This window comes from Nerophis ophidion, unplaced genomic scaffold (genome assembly GCF_033978795.1).
Source record: "Nerophis ophidion isolate RoL-2023_Sa unplaced genomic scaffold, RoL_Noph_v1.0 HiC_scaffold_258, whole genome shotgun sequence".
NCBI classification, from domain to species: domain Eukaryota; kingdom Metazoa; phylum Chordata; class Actinopteri; order Syngnathiformes; family Syngnathidae; genus Nerophis; species Nerophis ophidion.
The window spans coordinates 12,937-35,000 of NW_026907180.1; the positions used below are offsets into that span (position 1 = coordinate 12,937).

The following is a 22,064-nucleotide window of genomic DNA, read 5'->3' on the forward strand; positions in this document are numbered from 1 at the left end:
CAATTTCTGCCAGTCCTGATGTGTGTTCCAAGTTTGGTGAGTTTTGAAGCATTTTAAGGGGGTCAAATTGCAGCTCAAAGAGGCAAAAATAGCGTTTTTTGGCGAAAATTTTGCTTTGAAATGGTTTTGCAAAATTTCTGTTGATTTTAGGTATAGGAGTTTCTGATGGGGAATTTAGGTCTAGGTCAGTTCTACATAGAGGATTTTGTTTCATGTCTCTACGACATTCCTACCGGAAGTTACAAGCAGTCTGTTTTTTTTTTTTCGTAGGGGGCGCTAGCGCGCATTTTTCATTTTTGGGGTTTGGTTGCTTAATATGTTGTGGTGTCACGGTAGACCGACGCGTGAGTCAACTTTGGTGAGTTTTGGAATATGTTAAAGGGGTGATATTGGGGCGCGACGGTGCGGAAGAATAATAATTAAAGCTGCAAGCAGCGTTGGTCGGGTCCGCCGTTGGCCGCCGCCGCCGCCGCCGTGTCCCGAGTCCCGATCTTAGTCAGACCTCCATAGAAGTTTTTGTTTCATCACTCTACGACATTCCTAAGAGAATTTATAAGCAGTTTTATCAGTTTATTTTCCTAGGGGGCGCTAGAGCACAATTTTCATTTTTGGGGTTTGGTTTTTTTATTGGATGGCAATTTTCACCAGTCCTGATGTGTGTGTAAAATTTGGTGAGTTTTGAAGCATGTTAAGGGGGTCAAATTATAGATTTGCGTTTCTGGATGTTGTTGATAAATGGCTTTCGCTTGGCATTGTATAGCTTTAACTTGCACTTTGAAGCATTTTAAGGGTGTCAAATTTCAGTTCAAAGAGGCAAAACAGGCATATTTTGCGAAGATTTTGTTTTGAAGGGGTTTTTGCTAACTTCCTGTTGATTTTAGGTACAGAAGTGTTTATTGGAAATGTAGGTCTAAGTCAGACCTACACAGAGGTTTTTGTTTCATGTCTCTACGACATTCCTAACGGAAGTTACAAGCAGTCTGTTTTTGTCTCTTCCTAGGGGGCGCTAGCTTGCAATTTTAATTTTTGGGTTTTGGTTGCTTAATAAGTTGGTCTGCCGCTCCATACCGACGTGTGTGTCAATTTTGGTGAGTTTTGAAGCATGTTAAGGGGGTCAAATTAGGGTGCGAAGGTGCGAGCGCGCCTTGGGTTGCTGTCCCCGAGCCCCACGGCAGGAGAAGCCTTGGTGACACTATTTAATGCATCGTGAAAGTAATGCAGTTGTTGTATTGAAGTGAAAATATCAAGCTCCCTGTTGATTTTTGCCAAAGTATGTTAATTATTCAAATGTAGGTCTAAGTCAGACCTACATAGTGGTTTTTGTTTCATGTCTCTACGACATTCCTACCGGAAGTTACAAGCAGTTTTGTCTTTGTTTTCTTCCTAGGAGTAGTTTGTCTGTGTTGTATTCCTAGGGGGCGCTAGAGCACAATTTTGAGTTTTGGGGTTTGGTTTTTTTATCAGCTCGCAATTGTTGCCAGTCCTGATGTGTGTGCCAAGTTTGGTGTGTTTTGAAGCATTTTAAGGGGGTCAAATTACAGCTCAAAGAGGTAAAAATTATCTTTTTGAGGAAAATTTGCGCAGGGGATCTTTGAAGGCGCATAAAATCAAACCCTTAAAACTTATCACAATTTTGTCCGACCACTTTTTTTAAAAGGGTTCAATCTCTCTCCTGTGCGAGTTTGAAGCCGAAACGACAAACGCACTGGGAGGAGTTTCGATTTGAAAAAGGTGACGGGTTTTCACGAAAACTTTTATTTTGAAGGGGTAATTGCCAACTTCCTGTTGATTTTTTCTGCTAGCTGTCAATTATTAAAATGTAGGTCTAAGTAAGACCTACATAGAAGTTTTTGTTTCATGCCTTTCCGACATTCCTACCGGAAGTTACAGGCAGTTTTGTCTGTGTTTTCTTCCTAGAAGCAGTTTTTTCTGTGTTTCATTCCAAAAATTTTGTAGAGCGCAATTTTGAGTTTTAGAATTTTTTTTTTTCATTAGATCACAATTTCTGCCAGTCCTGATGTGTCTGCCAAGTTTGGTGAGTTTTGAAGCATTTTAAGGGGGTCAAATTACAGCTCAAAGAGGCAAAAAGAGCATTTTTGGTGAAAATTTTGCTTTGAAAGGGTTTTGCAAAATTTCTGTTGATTTTAGGTATAGGAGTTTCTGATGGGGAATTTAGGTCTAGGTCAGTTCTACATAGAGGATTTTGTTTCATGTCTCTACGACATTCCTACCGGAAGTTACAAGCAATCCATTTTTTGTCTTTTCCTAGGGGGCGCTATCGAGCAATTTTGATTTTTCTGGTTCGGCTCCCTAATATGTTGGGAAGAAACTCCTCACCGACGCGTGTGTCAAATTTGGTGTGCTTTGAGGCATGGTCAGTGGGTCAAAATACAGCGCATATGCGAGTATCGGTGCGGAAGAAAGAAAGAATAATAATTAAAGCTGCAAGCAGCGTTGGTCGGGTCCGCCTTCGGCCGCTGCCAAGCCGTGCTGGTCTAAGTCAGACCTACATAAAGGTCTTTGTTTCATGTCTCCACGATATTCCTAACAGAAGTTACAAGCAGTTTAGTCTGTGTTTTTTCCTAGGGGGCTCTGGAGCACAATTTTGACTTATTTTGACAAATTAGGGGTGCGAAGGAGCGGAATAATAATAAAGAATAATAATAAGTAGTGTAGACTTGTTTAATTTTTCAATAAACTAAGGTCTTTTGCGTGTTGCTTTTCAGCCTTCCCGTTGTCTGCGTCTGCCTCTCACTCTCTTCCGGGTTGCACACGCTGCTGTCTCTCGTTTCTTCCCCGTATGGATTGCTCCTGCTCCGCAGCATCACGTTCTCTCCTTCTATACAGCGAGAGGTACAAACAAGACGGGGGGGTGGGGTACATAAACATGGTAAATTAGTGTCCCAATCACAGTTGTAGTAGAAGCAGCTATTATGTATTATTATTATTAGTAATAATTGTATTAACAGCAGATATTGTTGCATTAGTAATATATATATATATATTAATATATATACATATATATTACTAATGCAACAATATCTGCTGTATATATATATATATATATATATATATATATATATATACACACATACATACATTCTCTACATCCTCGGGTGCTTCCTGCCATCACCCAGTCAATATATCATTACCTGCACATTACCTACCATCTCTGTATCCTGGTATCTGTACATTTAAACCCCATACAAACAAGACATGCAAACAGTAACTGAGAGAATATACACATGTACAGGTAGGATCATTGGTTTCCCCAGGTGAACGTGGGTACTGACAGGGGACGCGACGTGAACGCTGATCCATTGTCCCCCAGCATGCAAACTTGCAAGCAAAAAGTGCATGAAACAGCATGAACAGAGCAGGGGAAAAATGCACCGACACCATAAGGACCAACAATAAAACCAAGGGACATAGGGAGGACTGGGGTTGAAGTATGTTATGCAAAGGAAAGTGACGGGACGTGGCGTGAAGGGTGCAAAGAAAAGGCGCACACAAGGCGGAGACAAAAAACAACAACAATTAGCCTCAACTATAGACATGAAAAAAAAGTCACTAACTATAAGGCATGCAGCATGAGAAGAGCAGAGGTATTGCATGAAACAGCATGAAAAAAATCGATGACACCAGAAGGACCAACAGAAAAAACAGGTGTAATTGACGCGGAAACAGGTGCATGAGTCCAAAACGTGAGACAGATGAGTTGAAATGGAAACTAAACAAGAGTGAAAAAACCCAGGAACCAGTGGCGTTTTAAAGAAACAGAACAAAACATGCTCACAAGACATACAAACACCAAACTAACAATACTTACCAACATAACAGAAAAAAGCAGGCAGCAAAAAACTTTTCCACATCACATTTCTAGGAAATCATTCTAATGCATAACCATTTACAAGCTAAATGTTGTCCCCCTCAGTCCGTCTGTCAAATCTAACGCATTACAATCTACAAGCTAAATGTTGTCCCCTTCAGTCCGTCATATAAATTATCTATTTACTAGTGGTTTTCCTGGTCGAGATGAAGGTGTTATATTTCGACGTGTTTATAGATCATTTTGATGATGTTTAGGGACTGTTTGACCCTACTCCATCTTAGACTCGCCGTCCAAAAGTCCCCCTCCATCAGCAAAATCATCTGCAAACACATCCAAATCAAACATATCGCCTTCATCTTGAGCACGAAAACCACACAGGATGGCTTCGTGGTCACTGAAATAAGTGGACACCACTGCACAATCCACAGCATACTGTGTTGTTTTGACATAAACATGGTCAATTAATGTCCCATGCTCCGTAGTCTCTTGTGTTACATGCTGACTAAATCCATTTTGGCCCATTAATTTAGAAATTGATGAATGTTTAAGAAGGTCTTCATTAAAATCACCCATTATAACAATTGTGTTACAGATAGGATTTGCCCAATCAAGTAATTTAACCAGATTGGATTTAAAAAGTGAATTTGGATAACATGGCGGACGATAAATTACTGCCATCAAAATGTTCTCTTTGGGAAACAGGCACACTAAACACTCCAAATTTAAATCAGGCACCTGCAGAATCTCACAGTCCGAATTATCCACAACATATAGACCCACTCCGCCATGTTCTAGAGCTCTAATCTCAGCTAATTTGGTATCATTGCTGCTGTAACACAAGGCTCGGGGACGACTGTGGAAAGTGTATCCCTCTATTTGGACGCAGTCTGTTGACGATTGTGCACTGAGCCACGTTTCTGTGACAGCAATACAGTTAGGCTGTAAATGCTGCGTGCAAGACACCAAATGAGCTATGTGGTAGGTTAAATTTTGAACGTTCATTAAATACAAAGAGAAAGTCTGAGTGTCTAATGAAGGCTGTGGCTGTTCAAGGAGAAATTGGGGCATGCTATCCAATGCCTCCTTGACGGTGTCCTTGCAGTAAATGGCCTTTTCGTCAAAATCTGTAATGACAAGGCCGGAGATATCCCTAACACGGCTGAGGGCGACATACGCCTGCCCAGCTGCAAAAACTTTTTGTAAACACACGACAGCCTCCTCTACAGTTAGACCCTGCACTTTGTGAATAGTGCAGGCCCACGCGAGTTTCAGAGGAAACTGACGACGCAAACCGCCGCGTTTTGTCGCCGAATCCTCCTCGGGATCAATGGCAGTAGAATGCGGGCATTCCACAGCAGCATGGGAACGTTGCTTCCTCCTTTGGGAGCCTATGTTGGGGTCGTCAAATTTAACATAGACTGTTTTGGGGAAGTCTTCATCTCCTTCAATTTGAATATGAGTCACCGTTCCACATGCGCCATTGACCAGACCGTCTGCCACGTCAACATTCTTGCAAAGCATTACACGTGCTTTCGGAGCCAAACACAAAGTGGTGGCCAAACACGTGTACGAAGTTTTGGCGTGATGCCCGTCCATGCGCTCTAATTCGCCCGACTTCCTACTGTTGATGAAATCCTGTGCCTCGATTGTAAGGTAATCGGGACAGATTGCGAATAACCGCTTGAGATTGTGCTCGCCGGTTTGCCTATTTGTGGGATAAATATGCAAAGCTGCGCTCTCTTCCCCGGTCTCCCGGGACTTGAGGATATCGATGTCGCTTTGCAGTAGGGGGGTTTGCTTTGACCGAACTCTAAGTCTATTTAGCAGCTCAGAAAATACACTATCTTTTTGCCTCACCACTGTTTTTAGTTCTACCTTTTTAAAATGACACCAGAGGTCCACACCCACCTGCATGGTGTACAAAGGCCTCCCTTTAACGGGGGGCAACTGATAAAAGTCACCAACAGCTATAACACTAACGTTGCCAAACGGAGAAAAGTCCCCCGTCTGTTTCATTTGCCTTAAGCGGCCATGCACATAAGCTAAAAGATTATGATCTACCATACTAATTTCGTCAATGATTACAATTTGTAGGTGACCAAATTGAGCCCTCAAGGAATTTATCTTATCTTCACCCAGAGGGATATACGGTAAACTAACCTGTATGCCAATACTGAAGGTGTGGTGGATTGTGGCTGCATGTAAACTGTATGCAGCTATGCCTGTGGGAGCAGTTAAGAGTACGCAGGTGTCATCTGGTTGGTACAGACGCGACAATAGTCTCCCTGCCTCGTACTGGATAGCTCTAATCAAATGGCTTTTTCCAGTACCTGCCCCACCAGTTACGAACACATGGAAAGGTTCTGGGGTTTTTCCCATCACCTTTTCTAGGCACCATTTCCTAATCCTATCGAATATGCTCCTCTGCGTCGCATTGAGAGAATGGACCAGAGCTAAACCCTCCCTTCTAGACAAAACGTTGGTGTTTCTCTCCAATCGAGCTACTTCTTTACCACCAACAAACAAATCGGGGACATTTTCATCCAATTGAACTAACTGCTCTTCCCTAATTTCCCCCTGCTGCTGCTCCCGCCTCTCCTCTAAACATTCCATGTGTTCGACTTGCTGTTCGGGACAAAGGTCCCCCCACGCATCCTCATCGACATTGCCTCCTAACATGTCCGCGATTTCCTGCGCATGCTCTAATCGGGAACAGTCCACTTCAAATTTTGCCCTGTTTTCCTCAACGACGTCTTGCACCGGCTGCACGGTCCCACCAGCCAGCACATAGCCTTCCTCATAGAACTGTTTGTAGAACTCAAAGCCTTCCGGCCTGAGTTCTAAATCAGTTCTATAAGGAAGGAACAACTGCAGCAAACTCTGAAAGTGGGCTTCCTCCTGTTTGTTTACTTTAAACCGCATGTAGCGAACGACGGCAAACTGACTTCGCGTTCGGCGCAAGACGAACCCTAAACCCCCTTGAAGTTCAATTTTATTGTCTGAGTTTTCATTCTTGTAGAGGACACGATATTCTGAACAAAACGTGGCTATGCACATGTCCTCAAACACGTCATCATCGGGCCTGTTCTTATACCTCTCGACAACACTCGTCATCCACATGTTTTCCGTCCTAAGACCCTCTGAGGAAGCCCTTTGCACCAACACGCTGAGGGGTAAACTCATCCGCACAATGTTATTCCCTGTTGGAATAAACACGACCTTCCTGGAACATTCCTTCATATGCATGCTCATTAGCCTATACACTGCCTCCTGAGCGCTGACATCTCTGTTGTGTAAATATACACTGCCCAGTTTCTTTAAAGCGTCTTTAGCAGAGAGATTTCCTAGTCTATTAGCTTCGTTAAGGGCATTGCTCAATAACAGACCCATTTCGCTCTCTGACTTTGTGATGTACTTGATTATGTATATGATGACAGCGTAGGCGTCAGTGACAAAGCTAATGTCCATGTTCGCGTTCCAACACTTCAACAAGTTCCTATTGTACTGGTTAACCCAGGTGTCGTTTACCCCTCGCCTATAAACCACCTTATTCTTAGTCTCCAGCCGCCTATAAGCGACCTCAAAGACTTCCTGGCTGATGCCCACACTGGCAAACAACTCTTCTGCGCTACCAAAAGGCTCCTCCCTCTCCATGGCTCTCTTCACTCTCTCCAATAACATCAGCGCAACCTCCTTTGGCATCTTCGGTCCCTCATCGACAAAACAGGTGCACTTCGGCCTGTTTTCTGAACTTTCATCACCCTCTGTCCCCGGTCTTTTTTTAGGACAAACACATTCTTTGATTTTGCAAATGAACGTGCGTGCAGAGACCGGTTTAGGAAAATTGAAACGGCATTTGGTTAGATTTTTGCGACATGACTTTGAATGCCGTTTCGAATGCGTTTGAACCGATGACACAACTTCAGATAGTGTGTCATCGGCAGAGGGTAGCTCACATGTCACATATTTGTCAATAAACTCTTCAACTTCTAAGTCTGTGTTTTTATAAATTTGGGGAGCTCCCTCAATCCAAAACAGCGCATGAACATGGGGGGACCCACGCTGCTGGAACTCAATTCGATAAAAGTAATCTACAATCTTGCCAACTGGTTGAGCCGGGGACATGAGTACTTCCTTCAAAAAACAGTGCCACCTGTAGTCAAACATCCTCGCAGCTGTGACCGGGTTGCGACGCAACAGCTCGCACCTATCGGCCCACTCCAACTGTTCTACTGTCTGCTGTCTGCCTTCCTGTCTCAGGATGCTGGCAAGGAGATTCTGCCAGCGCAAATCAGCAGAAGAAAAAGAGCAGAACCATGTTGGTATCCCCAATTGGCGGACACAAGCCATAAGGTCTTTCTGAACGGAAGACCAAAAAGCCGGTGTCCCGCGAATGGGCCGAAGGAAACGAAAACCGTCATCGAACTGCAGCATGCGCTTCAGAGACTCGTCGTCTTTGAGCATGCCCGGGCTAATCTGCTGAGAATGCTGACCCCCCTTACCTTTACGCATCGCGACCGAAATGCTACTTATGACTTGGTCCATTTCCGACATGTACTGGCTAAAGAATATGTATTCCACATTGCGCGCAAAACGGCCGTCGGCATGCATTATCCGATTATTGAAATAGCGCGACAACGTTAAGCGATGCATGCGGCTGGTGTGGAATGTATTTGTGCTCGTCGGAAACAGCACCGGGAAACACATCGCCTCATTTAATTTGTCAGAAAGCATTCTAACCGGACTATTACCTTCCGCGGGGGCCAGACATAAAACATCCTCAAAATACTGATCTAATGCTTCCTGACCGATATCAACAGGCATAAGACAAGTGTCTTGAAACATGCAGTGCTGTTGTCTGTCATGTAACATTTCATCTTGTACTATGTCTTCTGATACCTCTTCTTCCCCAAGTTTCTGCTCTACAGCCTCATCCTCACCGGACTGTCTGTCAACAACCTGGTCATCCTGACCAGCCTGACCATCCTCTACACCAACCTCTTCCTCCCTACCAAAATCATTCAACCATTCTTCGTTGAACTCAATGTCTTCATACAAGACATTGGTTCTCTTTAAGTATTCTATAGCCCGCCTGACACGCCACGAGTCAACAAATTGATACTCGTAGTGTCCTTTGTAAGTTAATTTCCGCTTTAACTTAACTTGAAGCAGAGACCCCTCTGCACTGGACCGCGGCAACACATTGGTGGTTTGTACAATGTTGGCTGGAACACAAGTAACGGGCCCATGTACACCATTCTGACCACCCTTAGGCAACGCCAACACCTTCATAAAAGGGATGCGTGGAGCTATCAGGTGCTGCTCTATGCTATTCAGACATCCCAGTTCTGGAGGAATGGGGTCAACATTTAAGTTGTTGTTCCAACACTCAGCTGGAAATTGACCTTTACTAATCTTACCATGACAAGTAAAGCAAATCCACAACTGACCTCTGGACGCAACAATGGGACAGGGCTCAACACAATTATCATCACAACTATGCAGATAATGCTCACTAATGCAATTATTTGCAATGGCAGCCGTTGCTAAACTTGCTGCATATACTTCCCTCTCACAGCGCAGCACCTGATATTTAAACAGCAGCCTATGACAAACACTACACACATAATCCGGTCCATTTCTAACCTTATCCAAAAAACTATCCATGACAAAACCAAAATCTACAGACCTCTCCAGCCTCTGCTTCCGACTCAGCTGTACACTAGCTATCACTTGCTGCCTATGTTTTGAACTAACACTATACTGCCTTTTGCTGGCTAGTTTAACCCTATGTTTGTGTGCCAAATTATCCCTGTATTTCTCTACGCTGCTTGATTTAACCATTTGCTTGTGTTTCAAATTATCCCTGTATTTCTCTACGCTGCTTGATTTAACCATTTGCTTGTGTTTCAAATTATCCCTGTATTTCTCTACGCTGCTTGATTTAACCATTTGCTTGTGTTTCAAATTATCCCTGTATTTCCCTACGCTGCTTGCTTTAGCCTGGGCCCTGTGTTTCAAATTATCCCTGTATTTTATTTTACTCGCCACTTTACTCCCGAATTTAACCCTTTGTCTGTGCTCAACATTATCCCTGTATTTTTCTACACTGCTTGCTTTAACCTGGACCCTGTGATCAAAATTATCCCTGTATTTTGCTACACTGCTGGCTTTAACCATTTGCTTGTGTTTCAAATTGTCCCTGTATTTATCTACACTGCTTGCTTTAACTCTTTGCTTGTGTTTCAAATTATCCCTGTATTTCCCTAAACTTCTTAATGTATACCTTTCCTTGAAATTCAAGTCCTCACTATACATTTTCCTATAAAACCGGGCACGTCTCTCTTGACGTCTAACATTACATGTATCCTGCAGTATTTTATTACACTTTAAAGACTTTGCGGCACTAGAATCCGTACTTAATTTACTGCCTTCTACAACCTCTATAAAATCGTTACCTAAATCTAGACAATCTATCCCATCTACTGCCTGCCCTGCTCCTTTCACAGAAGACCTAGTTTTACAGCCTATATCCCAGCCTAACTTACAATAACCATAACAACTTTGCAGTCCAGGCTTTAAAACACAAACAACACACTCAAAATGCTGGCCCCCGACATTCTGCAAGTAAATGCAGTCCGCTGACAAAGACTTACTGCTGCAACTATACTTAAGCCAACGACCATCATTAAATGTAAAAATGTCAATGCCTAAATAATCTGCAGTGGCCTGGATTTCAACCTCTGTGGCCCAAGTCTTGACACACTTCATCCTGGACTGCTTGATATACTCTAAAAGAGACATATCACTCCTCAAAAGACCCCGATACCTAGCCTCATTTTTTTCTAGCTCTCTACAGGCTGCCAGCCTAATCTTACGATGGTTCTTCTGTGAACCACTGACAGCCTGAGAAACAGCTCTGAAAAAGCAGTTCCCATCCGGAACTATTTTCTCGTTAAGGCAGGGAACACCTAAGAAGCCGACCTCTCTATGCACCGGACCACTGACTTTCACAAAATCTATTGTTAATTGACTACACAGAGCCCTACAAACGTCATCACCAAGGGGACGGAAAAACAGTTTCCCACTCTCTGATGCAGTGATAAACTCGACATCAGAGTTGGCTATAACGCTATCAAAACGCTTGGCTTGTTTAGACATGCGTTCACGGGAAAAAATCTTACGTTTTTTGCCATCAGTGGCAACATATTCTGCTGTTGAGCCACTACTAACCTCACTTAAAAAAGTGACAACAGAAGCGCCAGACAGTGCTGGGCTCGCTTCATCACCAGCCACAGTCTGACACACAGATGGGGCTGCAAAAATGTTTTCATGGTCACTAAATCCTGGTGCTGGAGCAGTGCTCATCTCTATGAAGCCACTCTCCACAGAAACACTGGATTGCGCGTGGCTCACAGCTTGACCTGCATCACTCTCAAACAAGGAGGTGGTGGCACAAACATTGATGTCACTAACCTCAGGTGCTGCAGCAGTGTTAATCTCAAAGACGCAAGTCTCTACTGAAGCTCCAGACAACGCTGGACTTGCATCTACACTAACCCTAACACCACACAGCTCAAAGGGCTTCAGCCCTGGACTGAGAGCATCAGCCAAACAACAGATGTAGTGATGCAGGTCATCTAAACAGGCAAAGTGCAGTATTACACTGGTACCATTGCCATCTACCAGGCCACAGCTACTACGTGAGTGACTGTCGACCACAGCAAACTGTCCATCCTCACAGATGATGGCAGATGTAGATGTTACCAGTGTCAGCAGACACATGCTGTACTCTCTAAAAGTTCCCTCTAATCCGTGACGCAAAGTCACAAAGGGACCATCTTCCTGCTCAACACCCACAGCACCTAATGCAGGGTGTTGACTAAAATGGAAACTAAACAACTGCTCGTCAATAACTACATTAGTAGGTAGATCCGGCACCGACAAAAAATTTGACGGGTGGCTAAATATACCCAGGTTGCGCAAACTACTGTAAAATTTGTCTCCGGAATAGAGGATACAATCGAGATCCCGTGTCTCCCACGAAAACACGCTTTTCACCACATGCTTTGCTATACTACTTGAAGCAATGGCCATGCATTGCATCCCTCCGTAAGTAAACCTGATATCCCCCTGGTGAAACGATCCACGCACAACCTTAGCTAACCTAATTCCCCGACGATCCCTCTCGACCATTGCCACACGACCGGATTGAGGTTTACCAACACTACCACTATCACTTGGGAGAGGACCAGAAGCAAACTTCTCTGTGAAGACCTGCAGCGGCACCTGGGCTTCCTCCCGGACAGCAGGCTCCTCCCGAACGGACTGAGGGTCACTAACACCATCACTAGGGAGAGGAACAGAAGCAACCTTCTCTTTGAAGAGCTGCAGCGGCACCTGGACTTCCTCCTGGACAGTGGGCTCCACAGCAGGCTCTTCCCGGACGGACTGAGGTTCACGAACACTATCACTAGGGAGAGGAACAGAAGCAACCTTCTCTTTGAAAACCTGAAGCAGCACCTGGGCTTCCTCCTGGACAGCAGTCTCCTCCCTGATGACCGCTGGATCTTCAGGAACCGCTGGCACCTGAAATTTTACATATGGTTCATCTTGACACTAACCATACATTCACCAAACAAGTGACGAGTGCAACTCTGTACTAATGGCCGTGATTTGACAATCGGAACTGAATATCCCGGGGGAATTGGTGGGAAGAGGGTCATTGAACATTAACATTGTAGCATGTTGGAACAAATGCAGAGAAACCACCCAACATGAAATCATATGAGCTAAACACCCACTGGGCTGGCGCATCGGCAATGATCACCGGCTGTGTGAATGCAGAGTAAGGGGAAAAAATGGGGACACCAACCTGCTCCCTCCGTCCGGCGCGCCTGTTGGCCACACATCTCCGACGACACCTCCCAGGAGAAGTCTATTGAAATTAAGACAGATTTACAGAAATGGTCTACTCAAGTCATACTTTATTGCATATTTAACAATTATGTGTCACTTACCCATAAAATTTTCCCAATCCTTTCATGAAAATGCATATATACAAGCCTCGTACAATTGACATTAGTGTTTTTTATTTGTTATACATTTCCATGATCAGAAAGGAGCAGATGGAAAATTATATTTATCTACCCCCTTTTGACACAAATTTTAGATGACATAACTGTTGCCTCCACCAACACCCGAACTCTGACACTTTTTAATTTTCCTTTAAGCATTTTCACAATGACACATCCAATGTAAATCAAAATTCAGTTTGATACAAATCCAGTTCTCTCTTTTTTTAAGGTTTTAAATACAAAGTTTTCTTACAGCTTTTTAAGTCTATTTAATTCCATGCTTTCACACAGACAAGCAATTTTTTGTCAAATTTGTTCACACTCTTGGATATTTAAAGTCATACAGCCTTGTATGGTTCTCATCTTCAGATGTGAACACAAATAACCTTTGTATGTCCTTCAGAAGACCTTTATTTCTCGCTCTGAACATAATTACTAGAGTTTTCAATTCTACAGTATATTTTAATTTTAATAATCCTGACCTTGTGTAGTGGATTTGTGTGGTCTCTATGTAAAATATTATACAAATTGCTTTTTTCTGTGAAAGAAATAAAGGCATTATGTTGCTGGATATGTATTTCCCTATTTCTCTGCCAATAGAAAAATTGAGCAACATTCTCAATGTGTTATACCGAAAACTATATTTAACCTTATTCAAAATAAACAAGCTTTTAGATACCTTATTTTTCGCATGCAATATATGAGCTTTTCATGTCAACTTTTCATCTAAGGTACCCGCAGGCACCAGACGTGTGCCTGCTGGCCTGTTCTTAAAATAGCAGCACTTACCAGTGAGCAGGCTCTATTTGTTTTACTTTAATTACTAGCAAGCTGGTCTCGCTTTGGTCAACATTTGTAATTATAAGAGGGACAAATTTCAAATAGAATGTGAAAATCTAAGAATATATTTTGGAGACTTGTTCTTCATTTGTTCAAATAATTTTTTTTTTTTTTTACTTTGCTTCTTACAGGTGTCAGACAATTTTAGAGAGAAAAATACAACCTAAAAAATGATTTGACCTTTTCAATTCCTTCCTCTTCTTTACTGGCAATTTTAATCAATGTTCAAGTAAATTCATTTGTTTTATTGTAGAGAATAATACATTGTAATAAATTTTAGCTTCTGTTTTTTCGACGAAGAATATTTGTGAAATATTTCTTCAAATTTATGATTAAAATTCAATAAAATTATTCTGGCAAATCTAGAAAATCTGTACAATCAAATTTAAATCTTATTTCAAAGTCTTTTGAATTTCTTTTAAAATTTCTGTCCCTACAAAGTCTTGAAGAAATGATTTGTCTTTTGGTCCAATTTGTTATATATGCTAACAAAGTGCAGATTGGATTTTCACCTATTTAAAACATGCCATCAACATTTTAAAATAAATCTTAATCAGGAAAAATTACTAATGTTCCATAATTTTTTATTTATTTATTTTTTTCCAAAAAGATTCGAATTAGCTAGTTTTTCTCTATTTTTTCGGTAGAAGTGTGAATTTTAAAGTGACGAATTTGAACATAATTTTCAATGTTTTTATTTTTTTCCCGTATTTTCTTTTAAACCATTCATTTATTCTCAACAAAAACCTTCCGTAAAACAAAAATGTACGACTGAATGACAGACAGAAATACCCTTTTATATATATATATATAATTTATTAAAAGGTAAATTGAGCAAATTGGCTATTTCTGGCAATTTATTAAAGTGTGGAACTGGTAGCCCTTTGCATTAATTAGTACCCAAGAAATAGCTCTTGGTTTCAATAAGGTTGGTGACCCCTGATCTACAGTGTCAGATGCCTTATTTAAAATCAATGAACACTTTTGTATTTATTTTGATCAACTGCAATTGTAATCTCAATAATGTTCATGATGGGCAAGCTTGTAAATATTTTACAATAAAAGTCTAATTTATTGAACATTTTTCAAGCACTTTTGCAAATTGAGATACTGCTCTATAATTACCAAATTTATGTTTATCTTCAGTTATAAAAAAAAAAACTATGACCTTAGTTGTTTTCAAACTGTCTTGGATAACTCCTAATTTGACTCTTCTAACTCCATAAGTGTACAATTTAGAAATGAGAATTTGATGATGTACAGCAGTGGTCCCCAAACTTGTTGTATCCGCGGACCGGTCAACGCTTAATAATTTGTCCCGCAGCCTGGGAGGTGTGTCCTTTTTATTTTTTTACCTTTGTCAGGAAAAAGTGAAGTTTTTGTCATGAAAAGGGGATGTTTTTGTGGTTGGTGCACTAATTGTAAGTGTATATAGTGTTTATGATTTAATTTAAAAAAATTCTGTGGCCCGGGACCACTGATCTACAGTGTCAAATGCCTTCTTTAAATTAATGAACACTCCTATTGGGTATTTATTTTGATCAACTGCAGTTGTAATCTCTTCATAATGTTCATGATGGCCTAGCTCGTAGACCTATTTGAACAAATTCCATGTAATAAGTTATGTTTTCAATAAAACAGTCTAATTTTATTTAAAAACTTTTGAGAGATACAGGTGTATAATTACCAAATTCGTGTTTATCTCCGGTTGTAAATAAAAGGTATGACCTTAGTTTTCATACGGTTTGGGAAAAGTACTTTAAAAATAACAATTATATGCTTTAATGGTTTAATGATGCAATCAATTGTGTTTCTTATACATTTAGATGCCCTCATTGTGGAGGTCTTGTTTTTTTTAGTCTATAAACCACAGATAATTTTCAGTCACGTCACTAAGAAACATTGACTGACTAACCCTATTTTCCCTTTTCCAGACACCCCGATTGATCATTAGCTCTAGGTATTTTGTTTGCTAAGCTAGTTCCTACATTTACAAAGAATTGATGTAATTGACAATTTCATCTAGGTTTTCCATTAACATATTTTTTAGAATATCTAAGTAGTCCTGTTCGCCTTGTCTCATTCCCTATTATTTTATTTAAAATATTCCATTTAGCCTTTATGTTGTTTTTACTGTCATGCATCATTCATTTGTAATATTCCCTTTTTGCTTGTCTCAATATATTGGTCAATGTGTTGTTGAAATTCTTATCATTCAACAACACGTTTTGGAGCCAGGTAAAGTTCTGCGTGTTGTCAATCACATTTGATAAAATAGTGGTAATAATCGTTATAACAGTTGTCAAGTGGCTTGGCCATTTTATTAAGACGCCTTGCTGGTGAGGTGTTCAAGACGCCTTGCTGTTGAGGTGTTCAAGATGCCTACCATTGGTAGGACACCACGAGGAAGACCCAGGACACGCTGAAGAGACTGTCTCTCAGCAGGCCTGGGAACACCTCAGGATCCCCCAGAAAATGCTGGTGGAAGTGGCTGAGGAAAGGGAAGTCTGGGTTTCCCTGATTGGGCTGCTAGCCCCACAACCCAAGACCAGATAATCGGTAGGAGATGGATGGATTATTACACAGAAAAACTTTTATTCACATGTATTAAACATCAGTCTATTAGAATGGTTATGGACACTACCAGTAGAAAGAAGTTTATGACACATTACCTGGCTAGGTGGTGGAACAGCAGGGCAGTCAGAGTCAGAGGAAGGAGCAAACTTCTCCATGGCATCCAACATAGGACTGCTGAACCACACAGGGTTGGATGGGATGGGAAGGGACTGTTGCACCGGCTGTGTTCCAGCCTTCCAAAACAAAAAAAAAGTCACTTAGTTAAATGTATAAGGAATGAGAGGCCTGTGAGCAAATAGCCGGCGACTGTGGCAACGTTTCAGCAATCTTGTTGAGATCTGTTTAACACACCAACAAAACAAACCTTTTCTGTCTTTTGATGTCAGTGATGACCAAATATCAAAACTAGGCTTATACGTCAAATCAATGAATATTTCTGTAGCCGTAAATCACAATTGTCTCAAAGGGCTGCCAGTCGATGTAAATGACTGAGAAACCTTGGAGAGGACTGGATATGTGGGTAACCATCCCCCTAGAGGGGGGTTTAGCATATGCAAACTTCAAAAAGCTGTCTAAAAACATGACAGTTTTTGCCGGTTAATCAGCAACACCTGTCACTCACTGCGCTATGTTGTCCTTTCTTGTAAGAAGGCCTCATATTAGAAAATGTACACTGTTAAAGTAAATCAACTATAGAGTAGTTTGTTATTTCATTGTACAAAGTACATCAATTAAAATATTAACAAAGACAAAATAAGCGAAAACTGCTCTAAAATACAGATAACGACCCACACCAACACATTACCTTTCCCTCTCGTCCAACCGTGGTCCACCTCCGGGGATTCTGGCGGCGTTGGGGCAGGGGGGCTGGCCCCGTCACCGGAACCTGGGCAGGTGGCGAGGTCCACCAAGGGGAAGGAGGCGCAGGCTCCGCCAGGATGGGCAAGCCACCTGGGTCAGCATGAAGATAAGAAAGCGTGTCTTAAACACATGCTCATCTACATGTGAAGAGTACCTATAAAGCAGGGGTGTGCAAACTTTATCCAATGAGGGCCGCACATAGAAAATTCAAAGCTAGCAGGGGCCATTTTGATATTTTTTTATTTTAAAAACCAATACAATATATGTATAAAAAATATACATTTAGGCTTCCACTCAGGCTTGATCCCATGGACCCCAAAATGTATTTGTTCCAAAAATATAAAAAATGTTTCATTCAGGATTGTTATTAAAGTTTTTAAATTTCTAGATCAACATTAGGTCTGTCAATATAAAAATTGTTAAAGATTAAACTTGTATGCTCTTGTCAAAGATAACCCCTTTTTTTAATATGCAATATTTGCACCCCAAAAGTGTTATAAGTGGGATATGTGAGATTAAATATTTGGAGCCTAAAAAAAAAAGGTCAATAACTCATAACACCATTGATTTTAATTCATATTTTTTTGAGCAATGACACTTATATGTGTGTGAATGGGTAAATGTGGAAGTAGTGTCAAAGCGCTTTGAGTACCTTGAAAGTAGAAAAGTACAACTCATTTATCATTTAAAAACGAATCACACGGGTCCCACTCATTAAAGTGGTAAACAATAAATTGTGTTTATTTTTTACTGTTTCCTTTTAACACAAATTCGTATGTCGATTTTAAGTTTTATGGTTGTTTGTTCGTTTTAATACCACTCCTTAAAAAAAAAGGTGTTTTTTTTTTTTTACAGAGCAAACAAAGTATGCAACATTTTCCCCAAAAAATATTTAATTGGACGTATTTGGAGCCTTGAATAGGCCTAAAATCATAACATTATTTTTATAAGGAACAGCCTACATGGAATCTTTGTGTGATTAGAAGAAACATTGCTACAATTTCTTGTTACATTTCACCTGTTAAATACCACTTAAGGTTGTAAATTTTTTCAATCATATTTTTGAAATGTGCATTGGGGCTGTTCCAAATAGTTTATTTTAATGTTTACTTTTAACAATAATCTCAAGATCAACTTTAGATCTGTCAGTTATAAGTGTAATGGTTTTATATTTCTTGTAAGTTTAAAAATAAATAGCTCGTTTTTTTACATGGCAAACAAAATAAGCAACATTTTCCCACAAAATATTTAATGTGATGTAATTGGAGCCTTCAATAGGTCAATTCATAATGACATCGAATCATTATTTTTCAAATAAAGAAACAGCCTACATAGTAGCTTTGTGTGATTAGAGTATACATTGCTACATTGTCTTGTTACATTTCACCTGTTTGCTCTTTAAATACCACTTTGAATTGTATTTTTTTCCAATTGTTATTAAATTGTGCGGTGGGGCCTAAATGATCTCCTGCAAATGGCCCCCGGGCTGCATTTGGACACCCCTGCTATAACGCATATGATAAGCTGTTCACAACTTACGAGTGACGCCCTCTCGTCCAACCGTGGTCCACCTCCGGGGATTCTGGCGGCGTTGGGGCAGAGGGGCTGGCTCCGTCACCGGAACCTGGGCAGGTGGCGCGGTCCACCAAGGGGAAGGAGGCGCAGGCTCCGCCAGGATGGGCAAGCCACCTGTGTCAGCATGAAGATAAGAAAGCGTGTCTTAAACACATCCTCATCTACATGTGAAGAGTACCTATAAAGCAGGGGTGTGCAAACTTTATCCAATGAGGGCCGCACATAGAAAATTCAAAGCTAGCAGGGGCCATTTTGATATTTTTTTATTTTAAAAACCAATACATGTATAAAAAATATACATTTAGGCCTCCACTCTGGCTTGTTCCCATGGACCCCAAAATGTATTTGTTCCAAAAATATAAAAAATGTGTCATTCAGCATTGTTATTAGTTAAGTTTTTAAATCTGTAGATCAACATTAGGTCTGTCAATATAACAATTGTTAAAGATTAAACTTGTATGCTCTTGTCCAAGAAAACCCCTTTTTTTAATATGAAAAATATGCAATATTTGCACCCCAAAATTTTTTTAAGTGGGATATTTGAGATTAAATAATTGGAGCCTAAAAAAAAAGGTAAATAACTCATAACACCATTGATTTTAAATCATATTTTTTTGAGCAATGACACTTAAATGTGTGTGAATGGGTAAATGTGGAAGTAGAGTCAAAGCGCTTTGAGTACCTTGAAGGTAGAAAAGTGCTATACAAGTACAACCCATTTATCATTTATTTAAAAATGAATCACACGGGTCCGACTCATTAAAGTGGTAAACAATAAATTGTGTTTTTTTATTGTTTCCTAACACAATAATCTCGAGATCAAATTCGTATTTGTCGATTTTTTTTTATGGTTGTTTATTCGTTTTAATACCACTCCTTAAAAAAAAATATAAAAAATATATCTTGTAAGTTTGTTTTAGGCCCTTTAAAAATCAATGGCTCGTTTTTTTACATGGCAAACAAAATAAGCAACATTTTCCCACAAAATATTTAATGTGATGTAATTGGAGCCTTCAATAGGTCAATTCATAATGACATCGATTTATTATTTTTTAAAGAAAGAAACAGCCTACATAGTAGCTTTGTGATATTAGAGTATACATTGCTACATTGTCTTGCTACATTTCACCCGTTTGCTCTTTAAATACCACTTTGAATTTTATTTTTTTTTAATCGTTTTTAAATTGTGCGGTGGGGCCTAAATGATCTGGCTGCAAATGTCCCCCGGGCTGCATTTGGACACCCCTGCTATAACACATATGATAAGCTGTTCACAACTTACGAGTGACGAACTCTGGGACAGGAGGCATGGGGGTCCACGACTGCTGCTCTGCCATCTTCCTCCAAAAAACAGCAGATGCAGTGATGCAGGCCACCTAAACAGGAAAAGTGCAGTATTACACTGTTACCGTTGTGATCGACCCAAAAACAAGTCAGTTTATTTAATGTATACAGAATGAGAAAAGTTTGAGCAAACCATAGCCGGAGACTGTGGCAACTTTCAAAGGTTTCAGCCAACTTGTTAAGAGACATGCATAGCACACTCCAATAAAACATTCACTATTAATTTTGATGTTTGTGACAACTAAATATAATCAAAACTATGCTTATACTTAGCATACGATAACAGCAAAAAGCTTTCTAAATACATGACTGTTTTAGCTGTTAATCAGCAACACCTATCATTCACTCCTATTTTGTCCTTTGAGAACCTCGTCTTATGAAAATGTGCACTGTTTAAGTACAAAGACAGCGGCCCAGTGCAACACATTACCTTTCCCTCATCACCAACCCCAGGACACGTCCGGGGATCTAGGCCGTCCGTCCGACGAAGGGAAGGAGACGCAGGGGGGTCAGGTGCGAACAGGGAAGGAGACGCAGGGGGGTCAGGTGCGAACAGGGTGAGCGCAGCGTCGCACAACAGCTTCACCAGGATGGGCGAGCCACCTGTGTCGCTGAGGTGCACCTGAATGTCAGATACAGAACACATTGGCTCCATAAGTGTATCAAACAACAGACATCAAATTATGCTGTCATAACAACTGTACATTTGCTGTACTTACGCCGTCCGAACACCACAGCTCCAACCGATCCAGCGGGAAACTGCTGGCCACAGCCACGAATGGGAGACCTGATCCAAATTTAAGGAAAATCATACTTTCAGACATTAAAATTGCACCAGCGCAAAGAAAAAAGCATGACCATACCCATGCGTGTTGCGACGCGGTGGTGCTCCTGACGCAGCTGATCCTGCAGCCCCACGGGCTTGTTCAGACGCGGGGGGAAGTCCAAAACAAACACCTACAGACAGACATTTTAGAACATCTATATCTTAAAAACGGCTGTACAGCAATATACCACAAAAAGTGAAAACAAACGCACATTTGGCCAGCGGCTGCGGACACTGGTCAGGAGCGTGCCGAACTCCTGACCAGCGTAGAGGGGCCCACGGTTCAGGTCGTTGCTCGGGGCCAGCACGCAGACGACATCCGGGGTCCGCGTGAACTCGAGGTGGCCCACCTCTGTCTTCAGATCAGCTGCACCTCCACCTGGAACAGACAGAAAAGAAAAAGAGAGAGGTACCTTGGGTAAGACGACATCCTTGTCCACTAGCCCTCTCAGGTGGGAGCAGCCGATGACGAAGACAGTCTGAAACAACAAACACTTTGCCTTAGAACCGACAAAAGAACCATGACTCCTAAAAACCAACGCAGTCTTTACAAAAGAGAAGAACTAGTACCTTCTTCTCCGGGTGGAAAGTTGGAGGGACAAACTTCACCTGACGGCCAGTCAGGACCGAAGTCGGCCACCTTCGCACGCGGTGGCGGAAGCCAGTGCCGCGACCTATATAATGAAAAGATTGTGTGTTAAACACATGCTCATCTGCATTTGAAGAGTACCTATAAGGCAGGTAGCCCATAAGGACCGGATGAGTAGGCCGCTGGGCTGTTCTAAAAATAGCGCAAATAGCAGCACTTACCAGTGAGCTGCCTCTATTTGTAAAATTTTTATTGATTTAATAGCTAGCTGGTCTCGCAAAACTTACCAGTGAGCTGCCTCTATTTGTAAAATGTTTATTGATTTAATAACTAGCTGGTCTCGCTTTGCTCGACATTTTTAATTCAAAGAGAGACAAAACTTAAATAGAAATTGAAAATCAAAGAAATTATTTTAAATACTTGGTCCCCACTTGTTTAAATAACTTAATTTTTTACTTTGATTCAGAAAGACAATACAACCTTAAAAATGATTTTACTTCCTCTTCTTTCCTGACAAATTAAATCAATGCTCAAATATTATTT

The 22,064-nt window shown here is 41.1% G+C and overlaps 1 protein-coding gene across 1 annotated transcript in view; it reads right to left on the minus strand.

Annotated features, from left to right (window-relative positions):
• Positions 1 to 12,320: 12,320 nt before the first annotated feature.
• The window catches only part of LOC133547901 (uncharacterized), a 10,919-nt gene continuing 1,175 nt past the window's right edge, over positions 12,321 to 22,064 (minus strand). The window contains exons 3-12 of the mRNA XM_061893386.1: positions 21,503 to 21,606; positions 21,145 to 21,411; positions 20,970 to 21,063; positions 20,826 to 20,893; positions 20,537 to 20,728; positions 20,045 to 20,138; positions 18,727 to 18,876; positions 17,132 to 17,277; positions 16,422 to 16,559; positions 12,321 to 12,770 (exon numbers count right to left, since the gene is read on the minus strand). Coding sequence (XP_061749370.1) covers positions 12,555 to 12,770; positions 16,422 to 16,559; positions 17,132 to 17,277; positions 18,727 to 18,876; positions 20,045 to 20,138; positions 20,537 to 20,728; positions 20,826 to 20,893; positions 20,970 to 21,063; positions 21,145 to 21,411; positions 21,503 to 21,606 — 1,469 coding nt within the window. The 3' untranslated portion in view covers positions 12,321 to 12,554. The remainder of the gene's footprint in view (positions 12,771 to 16,421; positions 16,560 to 17,131; positions 17,278 to 18,726; positions 18,877 to 20,044; positions 20,139 to 20,536; positions 20,729 to 20,825; positions 20,894 to 20,969; positions 21,064 to 21,144; positions 21,412 to 21,502; positions 21,607 to 22,064) is intronic.